This window comes from Epinephelus moara, chromosome 21 (assembly GCF_006386435.1).
Source record: "Epinephelus moara isolate mb chromosome 21, YSFRI_EMoa_1.0, whole genome shotgun sequence".
NCBI classification, from domain to species: Eukaryota; Metazoa; Chordata; class Actinopteri; order Perciformes; family Serranidae; genus Epinephelus; species Epinephelus moara.
This window is the reverse complement of record NC_065526.1, coordinates 33,078,269-33,099,130: the sequence shown is the minus strand read 5'-3', so window position 1 is coordinate 33,099,130 and position 20,862 is coordinate 33,078,269. Positions and strand designations below refer to the sequence as shown.

The following is a 20,862-nucleotide window of genomic DNA, read 5'->3' as shown; positions in this document are numbered from 1 at the left end:
TGTTGACTGATTTGACTGCTGACTCATAGCTCTAAAACAAGCACACAGCCTCTCTAAACCTCTACCACCTCCTCCTGCTTCACCCCTGTGTCTCAGCTGCATGATCTCTCTCTTTCTCTACCTATCTCCGCCACAGTCATGTTCCAGCCCTTTCTTATTCCACCTACTTGTCCTCTTGGCTGATGAATTTTTCTACATCCACCTCTTGGCCTACTTCACCAATCAACCTCCTTATCCTCATGCCTAAGTATCTCTTTCTTCGCGCGCCCCCCCACACAGCATCTCTGTTCTACCTGCTTGCTATGTGCTTTGTTAATGAGCAAATAACCAATGTATGCTTCTTACAGAACAGCAGGCTGCCTGATTAGCATTAATATATGTGCATCCCACAATCAACATTTGGAAATATGGAGACATTTAAACACAGATTATCTCTGGTCCAGCAGCTGTCTGAGACGTGGCGACTGTGATTTGTGTGCTGATGTGCGATGTTTTTCACAACATAGAATTATGCTTAATAACATCACAGAGCTACAAATTTGAGTGGTTGCAATTTGAATAACTTCAGTTTCTGATTACGGACACACTCTGATGAATTTGCCAACTCAGAGTTGTGTTTTGTTTTTGATCTTAACTACGAGGCAATATCACGATGCACTTGTGGTTGTTGTCTGCTGATGAACACTGCCCAATGATGGTAGCCTACTTCTACCTACAACCACATCTTTTCATCCTTCTGTACTACCTTCTTCTTTCTTTAGACCTCCTTCCACCTGACATCATCTTCCCATTCGGCTTACTTGTCTCCTTTGCTGCGGGCAATGCCGATGAGCTTCTCGATGCCGCCGGCGTCCCTCAGGGCCTTGGTGTTCTCCATGTTCTTGGTGATGACCTCATGCAGCGCGCAGCAGATAGCCGTGATGGTGTCATCCGACATGGTCTTCCCCACCAGGACGCTGCTGTTGGTGCTTCCTCCGCCTCCTCCCCCGCCGCTGCTGTTGTTGTTGTTGCTGCCTCCGGGCAAACGGTGCACCAGGTCCCTCATGGCGTATTTACCTGTGGGCATGGTGGGTAAGAGTGACAGGGTGGGGGTGGGGTTGATGTGGAATAAAGGGTTTGGAAGTGGAAGGAGACTGTAAGCTTAAGAAAAATAACTCTAAAGAGAGAAGGATTAGTAATGAACATCTAAAGATTAATGTCAATTCTATCCTCACAACTTTGTTGATCTGATCTATAAAATAATACCAATACATCTGGAATGAGAAACAGCTGAAGGACTTTTCTCTGCACCTCCCCAAAATTTGATTACATTTACTCAATCATTTCTGGACAGTCCCTAAGTCAACTGTGGTTTCTGCTCCTTTCCTTTTCTTACCTGAACAACGTATGAGAGCTAAACCAGCTACAACTCACAGCTATGAAAATACAGCCTGTGGGGCTGTCATACAATAACGATGACTTGACCACGTGATCCATCACCAACTGACTACATTTCCCATGACAGCCCAGCACTGCTGTCAGGCAATGCTGTCCAGGCTGACCTCTGCCCCTCATTCTGATTGGGTCATCACCCTGGGTGATGGGGGTGGGGGCAGTGCTATGACCCACTGACAGCTCACATCCACACTACATGTTTTTTTTTTCCTGCTGTAGAAGTCCTGCTGGTGCATGAAGCCTATATACTCCAGATTCTTTTTGATTAATACGTTTATAAATCACAAAATAATACCAAATACTTAACAAGTAAAATTGCAGTAATGAACTGTGTATACAGGCAACAAGGTCATTTTCAACTGCACATGTGTGCAGCTGAAGAAAATATGGTCTTTAGCGGTTGCACCATTACAACAGTCAGCGGAAGTTATGTTCAACTGGTTGTGAGAAAAACATATATTCAGCCTAGTCACCAGAAAAAAAATGTTGCCGTTGTACATTTCTCCAAACCACAGATACATTCCATTTGTACATTTCATACACATCATTTTAACGTACCTAAAGGGATGTTGTATATGAGCTGACTTTGTCATTGAGAGATGGAGGGGACAGTGCAAACCACTGCAGACCACAAACAATCACTTTTGTGCTTAAAGCCACAACAAGACCTTTTCTTAACTATAGCCAAGTGGTTTTGTGCCTAAACATGTACATTTTTCGCAGCATTGTCAGAAACCTAAAATTTCAATGTATCCACCTACATAATAACGTTCAAATGTAAGATATCTGTGGTTTGCAGAAATGTACAATGCCAATAATTTTTCTGGTTATTGGTTTGACATATATGTAGTGTGAGCACTGCGACGGTAACATTTACAGACAAAAGACAGGAAAAGCTGTGCTGAAAAACATTGAACACAGTAGACTGAGCTAAAACTAGACCAGCTGCTTCATGTCAATAATGTTGCTGAATATCATGGTGATGGTATTACTTCCGATAAATACACAGATGCTAACGTGCAGTCAGTTCTGCCTTTCTGCTGCTTTCAGTAAACTGCTAAAATACAACAAAATACTTGCTAAATTAAAACAAGAGAGGAAATTCTTTCCAACATTCTGATATTGAACAAATTGAACATTGATGGAACTAAAAAAAAAAAGAGAGACGGTTGCTGCTTTCTATTGCTACTCATTAGTCTTGTCGCAATAGTGGAATTTATAACTTTGATACAATACCTTTAAAAATATCAATATTCAATACCATTTTCGATACCACGGGGACAGACATGGCATTACATTTAAAATATTTATTTAAAGATAAATACAACAGTTCTAAAACATGAAATAACAGCTTTCTCTTCCTGGTAGCAAAAAAACATCAGAATGACTTTTGCAAACATTAACAATAACTGAGAGTAAGAAAGCATGGCTGGTCGCTGTGTATTGATACTGCGGAAAAGGAGTATTAAAACCGTTTCAAATATTCAGAATAGGTATGTATCAGTAAATCTATATTTTTGACAACATTGCAATGACGATGAAAAACTACATACTGTGCAGCCCTAGTTTTAACAATAAAAAACATAGTTCTCTCCAAGTGAAAAGTAATTAACAACTGTCTTTTTACAGTAAGTTATTATAGACATAATTGAACCATTATACTTGCAGGCAATATTCACATTACTACAGACATACAAATGCTCAAAGAAAAGCACTCTATTGAGTTTGTAACACTGCAGCAATAAATCAACAGTTGTCTCACAGCGGACCTGTCTGTGCAGACAGTATTGATATCTACTGCTGAAAGCTCTGAGGATGCAACGACACAATATGTTGCGTCTCTAATGCAATTTTATCATGTTAAGACAAGACAAGTGAGGGCATGACTGTATGTCCCATCAGAATATACGTGCGTGCCCCGTGGCAGCGGGATATAAGATTAACGTGACAACCTACATACACTTTACACATGAATGGCTGCATTCACATACATAGACAGCACACACAGACACAGACAGCTCAGCTCAGAGCCTCAAGCATCAGGCAGAGTAAGAGGAAGGAGGCATGTGGTTGTTGCTATGGGGACCAGCAGAAAAGCCGAGTTTATTGCAGACATCACTTGGTCTCCAAAGAAGGATCAAGCATCAAACAATCAGTCAGAGCGACACTACTATCTGCTTCAAGGAAACTATCTTTATGTGTGCATAAATACAGACAAACACTATAATGACATGTATCTCAATTTCGATCAAAGAGATACCCACAAGCCTACTGTCAGTCAGCCATCCCTAACAGCAATAACCCTCTACACAAGTGACATTTTAACAGCTCATTTTAAAAACATTACTGTGAAACACGTCTACTTAAACAGGTAGCATATGCATTATTAAAGCAAGTGAGTAATACTACAAGTGGGCGAAGATGACTGCACTTGTTTTCAGTGCAATTATCTTCAATTAAGGCAGAAATCATCACTTTGCTCCACTACTATCAAAAAAAAAAAATCTTGAATAAAGTAGGTTTGCTTTGGAAATTACGCTATGTGTTAATTACTTTTTTGTCGCCTTCATGACCTTTCGGATTGTATGTGTCCCTTTGTAAAATGTCACTCTTTGTTCACTGTGATTGAACGACTCACCGATGAGCTCCTTGTTCCTGATGTCCAGAGCCATGTTTCTCAGTGCGGTGGCCACAGCACAAACCACTCGGTCGTTGTCTATCCTCAGTAACTCCACCAGGATAGGGAGGCCCTTCTCCTTACGCACTGCAGCCCGGATATACACCGACCACTGGGCAGGACAGAGGGATGGGTGGGTTTGTAGGTGGACGGAGAGAACATTAGAGACAAAAACTTTTAAGGTCCTCTCACAGTACTTGGTGTTTCTGAGGCTTTCAGCTACATCTCGTGGCCTTCAGCAGTGAATGAAGGTGTTCAGTTGTCATGGAGATGAGTAATCGTTACATATAGTTTATGTTTACTTTGTTATGTAATCTGCAAATTAGGGATGGGAATATCTAGGCACCTCACAAATAAATTAGACCCTGATTCAGAGGGCTATGATGTGATTATAAGACAATAATAATATACGACTGTATAATATTATGGAGGTAGTCACAGTGATGTCACTCATTGCTTTGTGGATTCTCATTTTGAAGCTGTGAGTTTGGCATTTTGGCCGTCGCCATCTTATTCTCTTGGAGCCAGAAGTAACCATATTACGATAAAGGGTGGAGCAGTGGAGGAGTGAGGGGGAGAATTTCTTAGTTCCCAGTCCAAAGTTTTAACTGGAACACCCCCTGAAGTCGGAATTCTAACTTGAAATGTCGATGGAACCTCAACCCTGACCTCAAAATCCAATATGACTGCTCCGCACATCAATGGTAGTGGAAACTGTCGTAATATACAGTTTATTAACGCCTCTGTCTAAAGCAGTGATACACATACACTCAGTCTCATCCAACTTCTATCTGTGGACATGTTGCTACAGTGTTTACATTCTCAAATACAGCGTAATGCTTTGTTATCAACTGAAATGGCCAACAATGGCTAACCTTTCTTGAACTGGTATTGCTAACAACATCTTACTTGTACTGGAACAAGATCCGCTTGGGTGTGACGTCATTCCCGACCCCGACTTCCAAGGTAAAAAAACCACAGCAATAGACGGTGACGCTAGCAGAGAACCTGTCACTCAAAGTGGCCCTGCCCTTAAATATGCGTAACTTTGGGCCTTAATAAAATGGGCACAGGTGACTTAAAAAATAAATTCACTCACACAGTTGCCATGAATGTTGAAATTAGTTATAAAAACCAAAACCATTTTCTTATACCACCTTGTAAACATGTTTATTTCTGCTGTAATTTTAACATGGGGTTCCTATAGGGATTGACTTGCTTCTTGATCTGGCCTCAAGTGGCCATTTAAGGAACTGTAGTTTTTGGCACTTCCGCATTGGCTTCACTTTTTATCCCTAAAGGTTGCTGCTTTATCTCAATGCATCAATTATTTTTATTTCTAAACATAATGTATTTTTTCTCACTGTGTGACTACCTGCTACTTTTAAAACATAATGTATTTGTAATGATCCACTATTAAAATAAACAGATGAATTTACAGTGTGGCTCATGTCCAGGTCCCTTTTCCCTTCAGCTTTATAGAAGCCAAATGCTTCCATACACTGGCTTTTAAGACAGGAGTTGCCAGTCAGATTGTGTCCATCATGGATTGTTCACGCTAGTGAACACAACGCACATGTTTACATCTGTTATGTTTCACTATCCAGTTGGTTCAGCCATGAAGAGTGTACAGCCCAGTCTTACAAAAATGTTCACAGGCAATCATAATGTTGAGAACTGGGTTTAAAATTTCTGATATTTTCCTTTCACATATCAAGAAATAATCTTTCAAGAGAATCACAATGCATCAATATTATATATGCCACCCCTACTATATATGCTGAGGAAGGCCATGTGATGTGGCTGAAAGCTCTGGAATCACCAAGCATGATACCTTTTTGTCAAATAGACGGTACTGTGTTTACTAGCATTTCTATCTAATGACAAAATGGAACTGTTACGTGCAGGATTATTGTTAGAAAGCATGATGCTGTTCACATGCTGCTTTGAGAAAGTACTGATTAACTAACTGATCAGTGAGGTCAAAAATCAATGAGGCTAACAACAAATACACACTGTACATCTAGCCAGTCATCAGATAGTCCTCTGTATAATGCATGTCATTATCTGTAATATATTGATGAAAATATGATACTTTTATTATGAGGATGTGCATTTTTTCTGACTTGTCTGTTGATTTCAGAGAGAAGTGCATCAAATGGAGTCATGCATGAGGGAATTTCAAAGAGCCAGTAAGTAAGATTTGCTATCTAGGTGCAGCACAAAATGACCGGAATATAGGGTGGCTATTAGGGTTGTTATTTTGCCGTGAGAGATTTCTCACTTTCAGAGCACTCTGGCACCCACTGGAATTTCAAAACACTTCTGCAGATGCCCTTTAGTATCACAGTGATATAGGCACAGTCCTCACCTTCCAGCTGCCAGCAGCTAGGTTCTGCAGAGCCCCAGCTGCTCCCTCCAGGGTGTCTGGGTTGGAGCACTCAGACAGCAGTGTGAGGTAGGGCTTGACGATGGTGGGGTGCCATAACATCTGGATGCCTTTCGGGGGCTCCGCCAAGTCTGGAAATGGGCCGACGCCATCCCACTGCGGAAGATGAGACATAATTCAGAATAGAAAAGCATTTTGAATTCCGTGTGAGGCGAGGTTTGACAGTGGTAGGGTGCCAGCATGGTTCCCTTGGGCAAAAACAGGGGAAGAGAAGGGAGGGAGAGAGAGCGAGAGAGAGGGAGGGAGATTTACTTTTCATAAGCAGTGTATAAATAGGGTGGCATTCATCTATTTGTGCATTTGTTTTTTCTATCTCGTCTGTAATTGAAATCTGACATTTCCACATTGATGATGCATTTTGAAAAATACACACACATACTGTATATCAATAATAGCTGTGGAAGCTTTGGCTCCTGAATACAGGAGATTTCTCAGCAACACCGTAATATAATTCACACAGATTAGTGCTACTGACATTTGACTGACGTGTGTTGATGAGTAGGCACATTGTGGAAAAACAGAGTAATTTGCACCAAAAAGTAATCATTAGTTGCTGCTCTGGACGACATATTGGACTTGTTGTTATATGCACCCCCCTTTTGGAAATACACAGAGCAGTGCTTAACTAGCTAGCTACAACTGTTAAAATCTGCAAGCAGAAAAAAATGACACAACTGGCTAGAAATAAGAAGCCCGTTTTTTTCTACCACTGCCTGAAATCAAGGACTCATTGTTTCAAATATAACTAAGAATCATTAGTGGTAAATCTGCCACCATTATGACTGTAAACTGTACATGTGCCATATGAAAACGAAAGGCTTGGCAGATGTAGCAACAATAACTGAGGGCTATGGGACTAAGACAGATATGGATAAAGATACAGATATTTTTGAATTCTTATATTTTCCTCTCTTTTATGGCCTCTCATTCACACGCAAACAAAGCTTTCGCTCAAAACCATTTCCCCCTGTATACACAAATTTTTTACTTACTTTTATTTCACAGATAAGAAACAAAAATTGTGAAGCAAAATAGCATTTAAAGTCCTGTATGTGATTTATCCTGGTTTCATATGAGTAGAGGAAAAGTCTGCTAGCTGCTAGGTTAATTTATGCAGAGTAAAGCTCATGCTAACAGCTTTAGCATGTTGTATATGTGGGGAAAATGTGTCTTGTATCTTGTTTTGTGAGTTTTAACAGAGCTGAATTTTATAACGTTACCTGTGGTAAATGGCGCTGTTGTTCCTGACCTCATATGAGTAAAACAAAACTCTGCTAGCCACTAAGCTCATTTATGCAATTTAAAATGTCATACATTTATGCTAAAAACATTAACATGTAATTGTGGGAAAAGTGTGTCTAGTATTGACAAGTGTTTTGTCGATGAACCTTGTGAGTTATAATGGAGCTGAATTTTGCACTTTTGTTTGATGTTGTCACTATTAAGCCGTGGTTTATGGCGACGTTTTTGGTGTGTTAGTTCACACTCAAACTTATACTGAGGTGTGATGACTCCTTTTCATCTTATCTCAGTATTGTTGCACCACTCCACAGATGAATGCAGGCCTCTGCTTTGCCCAGTATTATATGGTCCACCTCAGCATGCACCAGTTAAAGTCCACCAGGAACAACGGTTCACTTTCTCTGCTATTTGACGAACTATTGACTAAGCCTTTATTGCTACTGGCTTGCTGAGCATATGGAGTCATTTTTGCGTTCTCATGTGGATGAAGATATTTTGTAAAACAAATGTTGTATGGACAGATTTTTTTTTAAAACAGAGAGGAAAATATTCATTTTCAAAAACATCTGTATACATCTGGACTGGGCATTAAATTAGCAAAACTGTCAGCTGACACATATGAGCCACCTTCTACATGTATACAAGTTACTACACCAACCATACAAAAAATGTTGAGAGCTACTAAAAACTGGACCAAAAGTATTGCATGTGTAAATGTGTAGCTGGTACAGTTGAATCTTTATCTTAATCTGATTTGTGGGTGTACTGCATTGTATTAATAAAACTGGGACGTCCTGTACGCTTCCTTGTCGTCATTATATAATATCAGACCACACATTTGTTTTGTATAGAAAATGATATAATCTTCCTTCCATCTGCAATGACGTAATCTCACATGTCGTCTGTTAAAGCTCTGTTACATTGCCAACAGACTGCATTGAAAAAAAATCCTGTTGTCTTCCTTTGCCTCCCTTTTTTATCTTTGACCTCATTATTTTACTACTTCCTCTTTCCCCTCTCTCCTCTCTCATCCTTTTGTATTTTCTAGCCCCTACCGAACTTTCTTCACTCTCCCTTTGTATCGCCTCTCCATCAACATATCCTTTCCTCCTCTCGTCTCCTCTCCTCATTCTCTCTTCTAATTACCCCACAGTTGATGGAGTTTTGCCCTCTCCAACAAGCTCCCCAATCGCTACTTCATGGTAATCACCCACAGCTGCACTGGAGTGGAGGCAGACAGATAGAGGGAAGAGAGGGGGTGGTTTGGGGGGAGGGGGGGGCTACGTATTATTACCATTATGGAAAGGTTATGATTTGTCCCTTTACAATCTGATCCCAGGGTTAGTTTTAAGATCCCTCATCTCTCTGCTATCTGCCTGGATACACAAAAAAAATTCCTTGAGGGCTCGCTTGGCAAATGGAAGTTAAAGGCCTGCCTCATCACCAACATCTCCTTTCTCTGTCTTTTCTAGAAATGAAAGAGGGAAAAAAAAGCATGCAAGCTAATGAGCAATTCACCCGTCCCTGATCCACCGGAAGTGTTGGGTTTTTCATTCCCCACAGCTTCACTAGAAGTTGTAAAAGATGTCTCCCACTCAACGAGAATGTGATGCTGATTGCTTATTAACATGACAGGAGGTTAGAGCCTACTCCAAGGCAGCCGTTTGGTTTCTGCCAATTCTACAGCTAAAAGAGCACTAATTTTTTAACTAACCGGAGGATGACACTCTTCCTGTTGGCAACAGATGGACAGACCCAGAAAATCCAGAGTGAAATACTAAATCGACTTGGTGTTTTTGATTCTGGGCACAAGCAGTAAGTCCATCTGTAGGTAAAGCTGTGATCTCCCAATCCTGCTGTAAGAAAACCTTGTGGCTTATTTTGTTGATATTGCATAGAACAACAACAAGCATTAAATTAAGAAGACACATATTTACATCACATCGAGCTCTTCCACAGGTAGCTGTGAGTCACCTTATTCTGCAGACGTGACCCTAAATAATCCAGGTGGTAGGTGAAAACCGGTGGTTGACGTGGAAAAACAACTCCGGCTCAAACATCATGAATATCAAAGAAAGCTGCATTCATAAATATTCATTTGAGACTCGAGATAGTGTGTGAACCAAGGATGAACTGAGCAAATGTTCCTGAACTAGAAACAGCACAGGGCTGAATTACAAAATGAGATACTGAATCCTCCATTTGGAAAAGAAGGGAAAGAAACAAACAAGCAGTGACACCTGCTCTGACACTAGACAGATAACAAAATGATATAAATGAAAACATATAATGGCAGGGATAGTATCCCACAAAACACACACTGGATGCTCTTTAATAAAGGCTCAAGATGACAACCTATCTGTATTACTGTTCCTATGACTTATTGTTTAGCTTTTATCATCCTGGTGTGGATATTTGACAGAAAATACCAACCAATAAAGTCACAGTATTAAACAAACAAGGGTATTGCATCATGTAGTCTGTGTGTGAATGTAGATTTTTATGTGGTCATTAAAATTCTGTATATTGTTGTGAAATAAGAGGGAAAGTAAAAGGAACCACCAGGACACCACAAAGATGAGGCCAAGGTGCTGTGGGTGTCATATTAGATGCAAAAACTGACTACCACGTTAATCACCTGCACACAAAAAAAACATGACACAGCAACTTTATGACCCATATAACTGGTTAATGTCAAGCTAACGATGTACGAGCAATAGTTTAATATATTCCACAGAGACAATGTCTATCTGCCAGCTTTGTTTCTAGCTGCCATGTTTCTGCTTGTTGATGCCTCCACTGATACAGCAGCATTCACATATAGGGAGTCAAAGTTACTTTCTCGTCTCTCACGAGAGCTTTTGGGTCTGTCAAGCACCAAGCTAGTAATTTGTATACTCATCCTTGATTGAGCAGTTATTTTCTGCCATTGCGACTATACTCATGGACACTTAAGTGGTTCACTTCCTGAGAGATCTGTTCCCATGCATCAATTTCTCATCCAAGCCCCGGTATTATGACAGTGTTACATCATGAGAGCTAGGAAGCCTGATTTAATGTAAACTACACTGGCATCCCGTCGCTTCTGCTACTTATCAGCGACCTAATAATGTTGTAATCGTATGTAAAAAAATAATCCATGAGCAAAAAGCTCGGTCTTAAGACTGTTCTGAATACTTTGTTTCCAACATTTTTTTCTACTTTGGCTACAAGCTGACATCAGTTCATGATGGATTTGTTGATATCATCTGGTCTGGGCACGCTGCTGCAAGTTTTTAAATTAGATAGCCTATATGGCTACATGTAGCTACATGCTAACATCAGGGGAAAAAGTAATCTTGGTCGTTGGTGTCATTAATTTCTCCCAGATTTTGGATCATGGACTTGCTGAATCATGTCCAAATGTGTTTAGAGCTTTTTATTGGTGATTTTTATGAGGAGAAAATGCCACTACACAGTTATTTCCTGGCTGCAAATGCGCCGCTACATGTAGCTACATGCTAATGTCAGGGAAACTTGTAATCTTCTATGTTGATGTCGCTAATTTCTCCCCATTTTCGGATCATATTCCTGCTGGAACAACAATCTTCAGCTATGGCTGCTAACCAGTTTTATCTCACATGTGGCTCCAGCAGTATTTTACCAACTTAAGACCGAAAAGAAAAAACAAAACAAAAAAGAAAGAACTGAAACAAATATTTATTTCTTCCAACTTCCTGTTTTCCCACCTGGTCGTGTCCCTTCTTTTTCTTCTTCTTTTTGCCCCAGCATCCAGAACTCTCTGCGTCCTTCCCGCCGGTGTCACATAACAGACCGTCCAGCTCCTCCGACCCCCCCTGCTGGCTGTGAGATGTCTCTGCAGCCAGACGGTACGACAAGTTCCTCAGGATGCACACACAGTTCTCTACAGTCTGGTGGTAGGAAAAAAAAAAGAAGGAGGGATGGGGAAGAAGTGTAGAGAGAGAAAAAGAGATAGACATAAAGGAGGGACAGATGGCAATCAGATGAACACACACTCAAAATTATTCTGTAGACACATATTCCCACAGGCGCGCACACACACACTTCTATGAACATACTGTGCGATGCTGACTGTACAATATACAATACACAGACATGGACGCACACACACTAATCCTATTGTTGTGAGTGGCTATGCAGTCAACAGTCACAGACTTTGATCTTGTGAAGGATTTCTAAGGATTAAAAACTTCACATCTCCTTGTGAAGAGCCTCCACTCAACACACACACGCACACATGCACACACTGGCCACAAAGCGAGACACTCTTTACACTTTAAATACACATCGGCTGTATGCATGTAGCACATATGCAAGTGCATGCACACAAACAGATACACATGGTTGCTCACATAAAAGCACAGACAGATACACACTCTCACTAGTGATGTTTCTGTGTCACTGGCCATCTGGGTTGGGTAGTGTATAGTGCACTATAAAAAATGACAAGCTCTGCCAGCTTGGGATTTTATACCGTATTTTTGTATATAACAAGGACACACATATGAAACAGGGGGATTCAGGCTCCTCTGCAAGTAAATTTTGAGCATCAAACACTTAATATTCTGCATTCTGGTGATTTTTATGCAACAATTTGTGTATTTCTTTCATCAACATTTGGTGTAAATGTTGTTACTTCTGTCAAAAATAAAAATCCTGTACTACTTTTATGTTTTTTTAGGGCTGCCCCTTGAAAGTTGGAGATTTGAATCATCAGTTAGAGACCCCTCAATCAACTTAAATTGCTTTAAGTCAAGCTTTTTTTTTATCAGTTAATGTGCAGCGGGGACATTTAGTTTCCAGATTTTGCTGCAGAGTGAGGGTTCTTCACTGTTGTGCTGCTCTTTGGCACAGGCAGCTGTGGACATGGAGGCAGCTGCCTGAAAAGCTTTATTTATTTATTTCTGATGGTTGTAGTTTAAAGATACAATTCATTTAAAGGTGATATTTTTCTAAACTGATTCGTAGCACTAAATGCTGCAATTCTAAATACAAAACAATTTACTATGTTTTTTAATCTGTTTTACAGTGAGTGGTTTCTGGCCTGCGAGCCTTGGACATTAGCATACAAACCACAGGCAAACAACTTATACAGATTAATATGCATATACAGTGTATGCATATGGCCTGCAACGACACAGACAAAACTCATTTGCATGTAACCCATGTCAGCTCATGTAAATGATAAATATTCTTTACATAATAATCATCACAAAACATGTTTACAAAGCATGAATAACCATCTATGTTTGAGTTCTTCGACAGCAATAAACACACAGAGAGACAGACACACACTCACACATACAGAACTTCGCAGCAAATCATTTTCTATCATTGTGTGTGTTTGTTTGTGTACTTTTTATTCAGGTGCTTTTGTGTGTGCAGTTGGTGATTTGTGTGTGAGACAGTCACCTTGCTGTCAATCTCACTGCTCCCCAGAGCAGTCTGGATGACGTAGAGCAGAGCGTCTGTCAGGCCCTCACACTCCCTCATCCTCCTCCGAGCCTCCTCACCTGCAGAACTCACATTCCTGTTACGCACACAAACACAGACACGTACACATACACCTCATCAATAAACAGTCCAACTACTGTAAAAACTGAGCAAGTAGCACAGCGTCAGAATATCCTACACACGTCTGCAAAGTAATACACGCAACTTGAATTGTCCAGTAGTTTCACACAACTTTACGTGATACTGCACATGTATTCGTGTCTGAGTGACATACAGGAGAGAGAGAGTCTGAGTGTAATGCCCTTTAAATGTCAGCCTATTAAAGATGGCTCAGAGATGCTCGTGCCCTCAGTGTCAGTGAGAAATGGCACCGAGCTTCCAAAACTCCATTAGCCGGATTTGTTTTCCCAGGTTCTTAATAACAATCTTAACCACTTTAGTCCCAAACTAATCTGTGGTTTAAAGGCAGAGGGTGTGTTGTTACACAGCTGTGGTGTCATACATTATGCATTTACTTATCTTAACTGTGTTAATGCTTAAATACCCAATTTAGCCTTAAATTGGCTTTACTGTCATTAGGATTGTAGAACACCAGTGATGTCAGTAAGCTTTCATAAATGAAAGAACAGCAAGGATTAATGTCAGACAAAAGTCCATTTAGTATGTTATTAGTGGCTTCAATGATGCTTGTATTGCTTATTTTCATGGCCAGAATCATGACTGCAAATGAATGCTAATGTTGCTCCATGTCCATCTCTAAGGGTAAGTATGGTCATTTTAAACCTGGCACCTATTTTCCCATGGTTTTTTGCCTAAGTGACTAATGGGAACAACAAGGTTTAGTTGCAGCCTCGAAACAGGCTGCAGTGTAACCACTCGGGGTATGTACACCGTCAATTTAAATCCACTAAGAGTGCTTGTTTTTGTTAATGACTCAGTTCAGGCGCAGATTGTTATTATAAGTGTCTGTTCATTTATGGGAAGGATCCCGTCAGAGATAAACCTTTTCTGTTAAAAAGTGAAATCCCTTTTCTTTAACCAGAAACAGCCCTGAAATCGCCATCGACAAACCCACCAGACTCCATTTAAATGAACAGTATTGTGTTATTGTAAGACACACTTCATTTAACATTTGCAAAACAAAATGAAACTCACATAATCTTGGTTTGTCTTTTCACTGTTCAAAACCCTCAGTTCACCCAGTTAGATGTGAAATTACGCTGGCTCTATCCACGTTAAGATTACTGTTTATTTAAATGGAGTCTGGTGTGTTTGGTGATGGCGATACCGGGGCTGTTTCTGCTTGGACAAAAAGGTCTATCTCTGTAGGGATCCCTTCCATAATATCTTCAGACACTTGAAGTAACAATGTGAGACTGTCAGTAGCAAAAACAAGTACTTTCAGTCGACATAAATGACAATGCTTTATTGCCCGCAGGGATTACACTGCAGCCTGTTTTGCCGCCGCTGCTGCAGCAGTCTCACTCAATATTGGACTTATTTTAAAAAGAAAACTGTCCCCATCAGTCACTCAGAAACAAAAACATTGAAATGTAGGGCTCAGGTTGAAAAATACCTAAGTTACCCTTTAATATGTAAATAGGCAACTTTTTGCCATATCAGTTTTTTGAGGCCACATGTCAAGTTTATGTGTGCGATATTCAACATGTTGTGGACATGGCATATGGCAAAAAGAGATAAACACCAAAATTAAAGCACTTACATTGTACTTTTTAAACCACTTTATATACTTTTTTCTCTCACACATCTCCTTTATTTTAGATACCACCTGTTAATGGATTCAATTCAATTAACCTCAGTCAATTTGGCATAATTAATCCCTCTGAAGCGTTCCCTTGCAAGGCAACAGGGCTGCAGATTATCTCTCATTATGATCTTTTAGTGTGAAGAATCTTAATAATGAGAGAAAAAAAAACCACACTGCTGGAAAAAAGGTTGTGCGTCTACTAGGGAGCTCTCAAACAGAACAGAATCCTCATTAAACCATAGTGTGCTGCTGCTGTGAGAGAAACTGCACTGACAAATATGTCACTGTTTTGGTAACGACAGGGAGACACTGTCTCTTTGGCTTTAATTCTGTAATCAAATACAGGGTTCTGCAGGATGTCCCTGCATGAGTGTTTGAATTGTTTTGGTTTGATGAAATCTGGGAAATTTTATTTCTTATATTAAAAAAGGACCAATCCAGCCGTTTTCAATTAAAACACATTTTGCAAATCAATTTTCTTTTAAGACCAATTGGTAACTCATCTATTTAACCAGTGAGTCTAGCGGCATCTAAATTCTTCACACAATAGCAAAAATGATGATTTATGTTATATAGTAACATAAGTTTTAGTATGTTCAGTGTTGGTACAAAAATGTAGTACAAAAATGTAGTACATCATCAAGCTGCAACCTCTGAGGCTGAAAAATAAAGCCAACGTGGAAGTGCTAAACATTGCAGTTCCTCTAATGGCCACTTGGGGCAGGTTCCAAAAGCGAGTCATTTCCCATAGACCTCCATGTGAAAATGTCTTATTTTACAGAAGGAATAAACATGTTTACAGCCTTGTAGAAAAAACAGTTTTGGTCTTTACAGTAATTTCTCTGTTCATGACAAGTGTACAGGGGGTGATTTTTTATGGAACTCACCCACTTGCATTTTATAAAGGCTTAAAGTTATACATAATTAAGGGCATAACTTTAAAAACACTGAATCGTAAAGAAAAGAACCTTTGGACCCATTTACACCATGTCAGTTCTCTTCCCATAGTGTTACTGCACAGCAATGCATTACTATGGGATATTCAATGCCTTTATATTTGGCTGACCTGGCACTGCATGTAATTTGATAACCTCTTCTCGCTTCAAAAGCCAAGATATTCTTTAACGGATGTCAAAGCTAACTAGCTAAACTGCCCTCAGATCAGAGTAGAAACTTCAGTTGCTGGGGATACTTGTCGGACTGCCTCCATCATAGGCATTTTTCTCACTCTCTGCTGGCCTGTCTCCAAAGAGTGGAGTACTGCAGCTTCTCTAAGCACTAGCTAGCCTGACAATTATCCCTCCAGATAATCTCTTTCCTTCAGCACACCTGCTAATGGATACAGCTATGGGAGATTCCTGTGCACCTGTGGGAATAAAATACAAAGCACAGACATACACCTGGGGCCTCATTCATAAAACTAAATGTTTGCAAATGTACAAATGATGGAATATACATGTGCAAAAAATATTTTGGTTTATAAAATGTTGTGTATGCCTGTCAGTGTATAATTTCCTTTTTAGAAATCCTGAATCAAATTGGTATTATCTGCATGTGGCTCAGCCTCATATTCTGACCTCAACATACCCACATTTAACCATAAATGGTCAATGCAAAACACCTTATGAATACTGACGCACAGAAATTAGCCTGTTCAGCGGTTATTTGGAGTGAATCATGGCACTGATCGAGTGTCACTGCAGTATTTATATGTTCACAGCAATCAGGCTGTTTGCTTCACACCTTGCCAAAATGATAACGACAACCAGTGGTATCCCCCACTCTGGGATATTATCTGAAAATGGGAGCTTGATAGTAAAACTATTTTGTCATAGTAATGGTCTGTATTACAAGAACTCATAATGAGAATATGGAATGTAATAATTGTGTGAGATCTGTCACTGGCTTTTTTTATAGACTTCTCAGTGACTTACACACAAAAACTATAAAAACTAAAAACTATATGAACTATTATACGTATCAATTTGAAATCAATTCACCACCTCACCATGAGCGTTGCAAATTTTCCTCTGTCACTTAAAATGTTAGTACACATGGGTCAAAGTTAGATCACATACATTCCCTCATCAAGTTTTTTTTATTAAATAGATCCCAATTTATGTGAAGAATGTGGCACATGCACTCTAAAGCCCTTTTTAGTGTGTTTGCAATGGTCTCAAATTATAACATTTACAAATACACAACATGACATGACACAAAACTTAGATATCAAAGGGGCCTCTAGATCAGTTAATAAGCAGAATATATAGAACATTTTACTTTAGTAGTGCGTAATCTCAAACAAAATTTGAACTAAATTAGCACAAACTAGGTGGCTGGAGCTCACAGGCCCTTGTATTAACTGTGCTCTCTCCCTCAAACACAGCATTCAATACAGGTGTTGAGAATGGATCAGACAAATGCTACAACATCTGCTGCCTTACTATGTATGATTGAAAGAGTTGCAGAAGCCGCTTTCTTTTTGTCATTTAAGCGAGACAGGGAGAACGATTGGTGATTCAGTGTGGATTCAGCTGCTATGATCACAAGGCGAGTCCCTGTAAGTAGACTGCAATACTGATGTAGCTACATGTTGGGGGTGTAAAGATTACTTTTGCGTCTTGGAGACATCTTTTACACGTCTGGGTGGTATTAATGTTTCTGATCAGCTTCTAAGTACAGTAAATAACAAACATGCTCTCCATTAGTTACTGCGGAATTTGTGTCACATCTGCAAATTCGACGCACCTCATTCATATTCAGCTTTCTAGCAGCACAAGTTTCAGCAGTTCCCGTTAGTTGGCACAACAGCATATGCACACACAGGGAGTGAAACAAGCAGTGAGTAAGCAGAGGGAGAATATGTGTGTGTTTGTGAAAGCGAGAGACAGCGAGGCAGAGACAGGGCGAGACAGAAGAAGAAAGGGATAAGGGGAGGGATAATATGATGGAGAAAGGAGAAATGGAGTAATAAAGCGAGATGGAGATGGAACGAGGGAGGGAGAGAAAATGAGAAAGCGAGGAGGATAATGGGAGATGGGGGAAGAAAGAGAGAGAGTGAGAGAGAGAGAGAGAGAGAGAGAGAGAGCGGGAGAGAGCAGGTGGCCGGCGATATACCAAACCCGCCATGAAATATTCAATCTTTAATCAGACTCCCAGCATTCCCTAACGAGGCGTGAGAAAGATGAATTAGCCCTTCGAGTTTAGGGAGCTGATCCACACAAAGCTATCTCCTGCAACACTCACACACTCCCACACACTACACACACACACACACACACACACACACACACACACACCAGCAGACTTGAAAAACCCACACAGTGCCAGATGTGTGTGTTTTCACACACGTACAGCATTAGGAGTGACCCAAGCACCCAATATGTGTAGTTTATTTTCACTGACATGCAGGTGAGCAGACATATTGCAGTTGAGATTAATGGACCACACATGTCGTTAGACAGAGAGACAAACAGTGACACACACATACACACACACACATAAACAGGAAGCCAGATAACCTTGCAGACAGAGATGCAAATGTAGTCATGGCAGCAGTCCCATTCTGCTCTTGCTCAACTTTTGCCAAATCCTCAAGAGGAAAACATTATAATACGACATACAGACATACGTATAACACTGTTTTAGAGTTTTAAAGTTATAGTGAATTGTCACATAATTAAAGTGTACTTATTTGTTCTATTGTACAACATATATGTCTGCAGAAATATAATATGCAAGATAACTATGCAATGAGAGACAAGTAAAAAGACAAATACACATACAGTTTGTGAATGTTTCAGGCTACGCTGTCATTATTCTGTCTGCAAGATGTGTTTTTTTTTCTTTTGATGCTTTTGATGGAGGGGAACCAGTAGCACATCAAAAAATGTCTGGTACACAGCCGACATGTCTCTGTGAGAAATATTTATGAGCTCAGTCTAAGCCACGGAAATTTCATCATGCATGCCTGCGTAGTTTTGAAAAGCATCACACCAATACAAGTTTAATGTGTATAAATATCTAATGATTAGCTATATCTACTTTAAAGTCTTCTAAACTCTAAGAAACACGCAGGACTGACGGCAATCTTGACCTACATCAGTGTCACGTCAGTTACTGGTATTGTGTGAGACAAGACAACCTAAGGAATCCATCTGTACCAACCATGTCATGTTGGATTGTCAGGGAGGGGGCAAAAAAATGCTCCAAAGATAGATAAAATTTTGGGGAGGGAACAACTGCCATGGTCATTTTCAAAGGGGTCCCTTAAACTGGGAAAATGGGGTCTATGGGTAAGCTCAAGTCTCCCCTTTACATGGCCAATACTATGCAGTTTTGGCAAAAAACATGCATTTCTTGCAACATTTCTGCATACTGGGGTCCCTTAACGGTCTTAGAATTGCATAAATTGGGTATGACTGGAAAGCTGAGGTGCTTGTGGATTAAATGAGCCCAGTTGTATTCATGTGTGATGATATTAGTCCCCATAGTAGCCATTTCATTGTAGTGACACCATTTTTTAAAGTTGGCCTCACTGTGTAAGATGACCTATTGTGACCTCTAGGAATCACAGCCTTGTGAAACTTTACAATCACAAAGTAGAGACCTGGAGTCTTTAGAGGATGTAGTGTTGTCACGATACCAAAATCTTTGTTTCGGTACCAATACCAATATGAAATTCGATACTTTTCGATACTCTTCGGTACTTTTCCTAAGGAAAAGTCCTTTTGGATACAAACCTTTAGAACAATAAATAGTAGGGGTGTAACGGTACCAAAAAAATCATGGTTCGGTAAGTACCTCAGTACGGACGTCACGGTTTGGTAACTCAAATGTTCCACCAAGTTTGTGTTGTCTCGTGTTGTCTCCCTTTGCGAGGCAGACTTTCTCTTGTCTTTTTTCACGTGCGCCAGCTGCGAATGTTGATACAGGTGTTGTCATACACACCACTTGTGTAATCTGTGCTTCAATAGGAACAAGAAAGGCGTTTGTGTGCATAAATGAGTAAAATAAATTAACTAAATTAATGAATTGAATCAATTTCAAAGTACCGGTATTTTCCAAATGCAGTATAGTACCGTTTGGAATACTCTAGTACCGCGGTACTATTTTAGTACCGGTATACCGTGCAACACTAAGAGGATGTATGCCTTTTATAGGAATATTGACAATGATAGGGTTTCTCACCACTTTCAAGAATAGTAGTGCTCGTCATCCAATTGCCAAACACTGCAGTTCTTACAGAAATCTCAAAATGTCTAAAAGTTTTTGACCAAATTACAGCATGGACTCTTATATGGTGTTGCTTAAGGTCTTGGTACCTTAGTGTCATATTTCAAAAAGATTTTTGACTGATTTTTATCAACTCTCAAGTGGTACAAAATGCTTAAATTTAGCACCTAAACAAATAATATCATGCCATGAAATTGCTCCAACAGCATATGAGACACCTACCCAAAAGACAATCTTTATTACAGATTCATTACTAGAAAATCGTGACACACCATGCTGAGTTGCATTTTTAAATAATCATCAGGTCTCTCCTTGAAGTTCCGCTGCTCCCATAAAAAAGACAAAATGGGTCTATGATGGGTCTCTAAGGGTTAATCAGCTTCTTACTACAGACAACTTTTTAATGGGAGTAGGTGTGTGCGTATGTGTTTTTTAAATCTAACCGATCATTAGCAACTTTAAACGTATGTTAAATATCCTTCCTGCAGATGCCATTTTCAGTCCACTGCATGGCTGTTGCTGTGTAGCTAAAAAGCTATGTAGGAAGACGACATCAACACTCTAAATCCTACCAACAACGCT

At 39.9% G+C, this 20,862-nt stretch overlaps 1 protein-coding gene across 7 annotated transcripts in view; it reads right to left on the bottom strand.

The window, feature by feature from the left end:
- Positions 1 to 20,862, bottom strand: part of ctnnd2b (catenin (cadherin-associated protein), delta 2b) — a 209,564-nt gene that overhangs the window by 12,357 nt on the left and 176,345 nt on the right. For all 7 annotated transcript variants that reach the window (XM_050032462.1, XM_050032463.1, XM_050032464.1 and 4 more), the window contains 5 exons: positions 13,236 to 13,353; positions 11,531 to 11,713; positions 6,483 to 6,656; positions 4,073 to 4,223; positions 801 to 1,056 (listed from right to left, as the gene is read on the bottom strand). In XM_050032462.1, the coding sequence (XP_049888419.1) occupies positions 801 to 1,056; positions 4,073 to 4,223; positions 6,483 to 6,656; positions 11,531 to 11,713; positions 13,236 to 13,353 (882 nt within the window). The remainder of the gene's footprint in view (positions 1 to 800; positions 1,057 to 4,072; positions 4,224 to 6,482; positions 6,657 to 11,530; positions 11,714 to 13,235; positions 13,354 to 20,862) is intronic.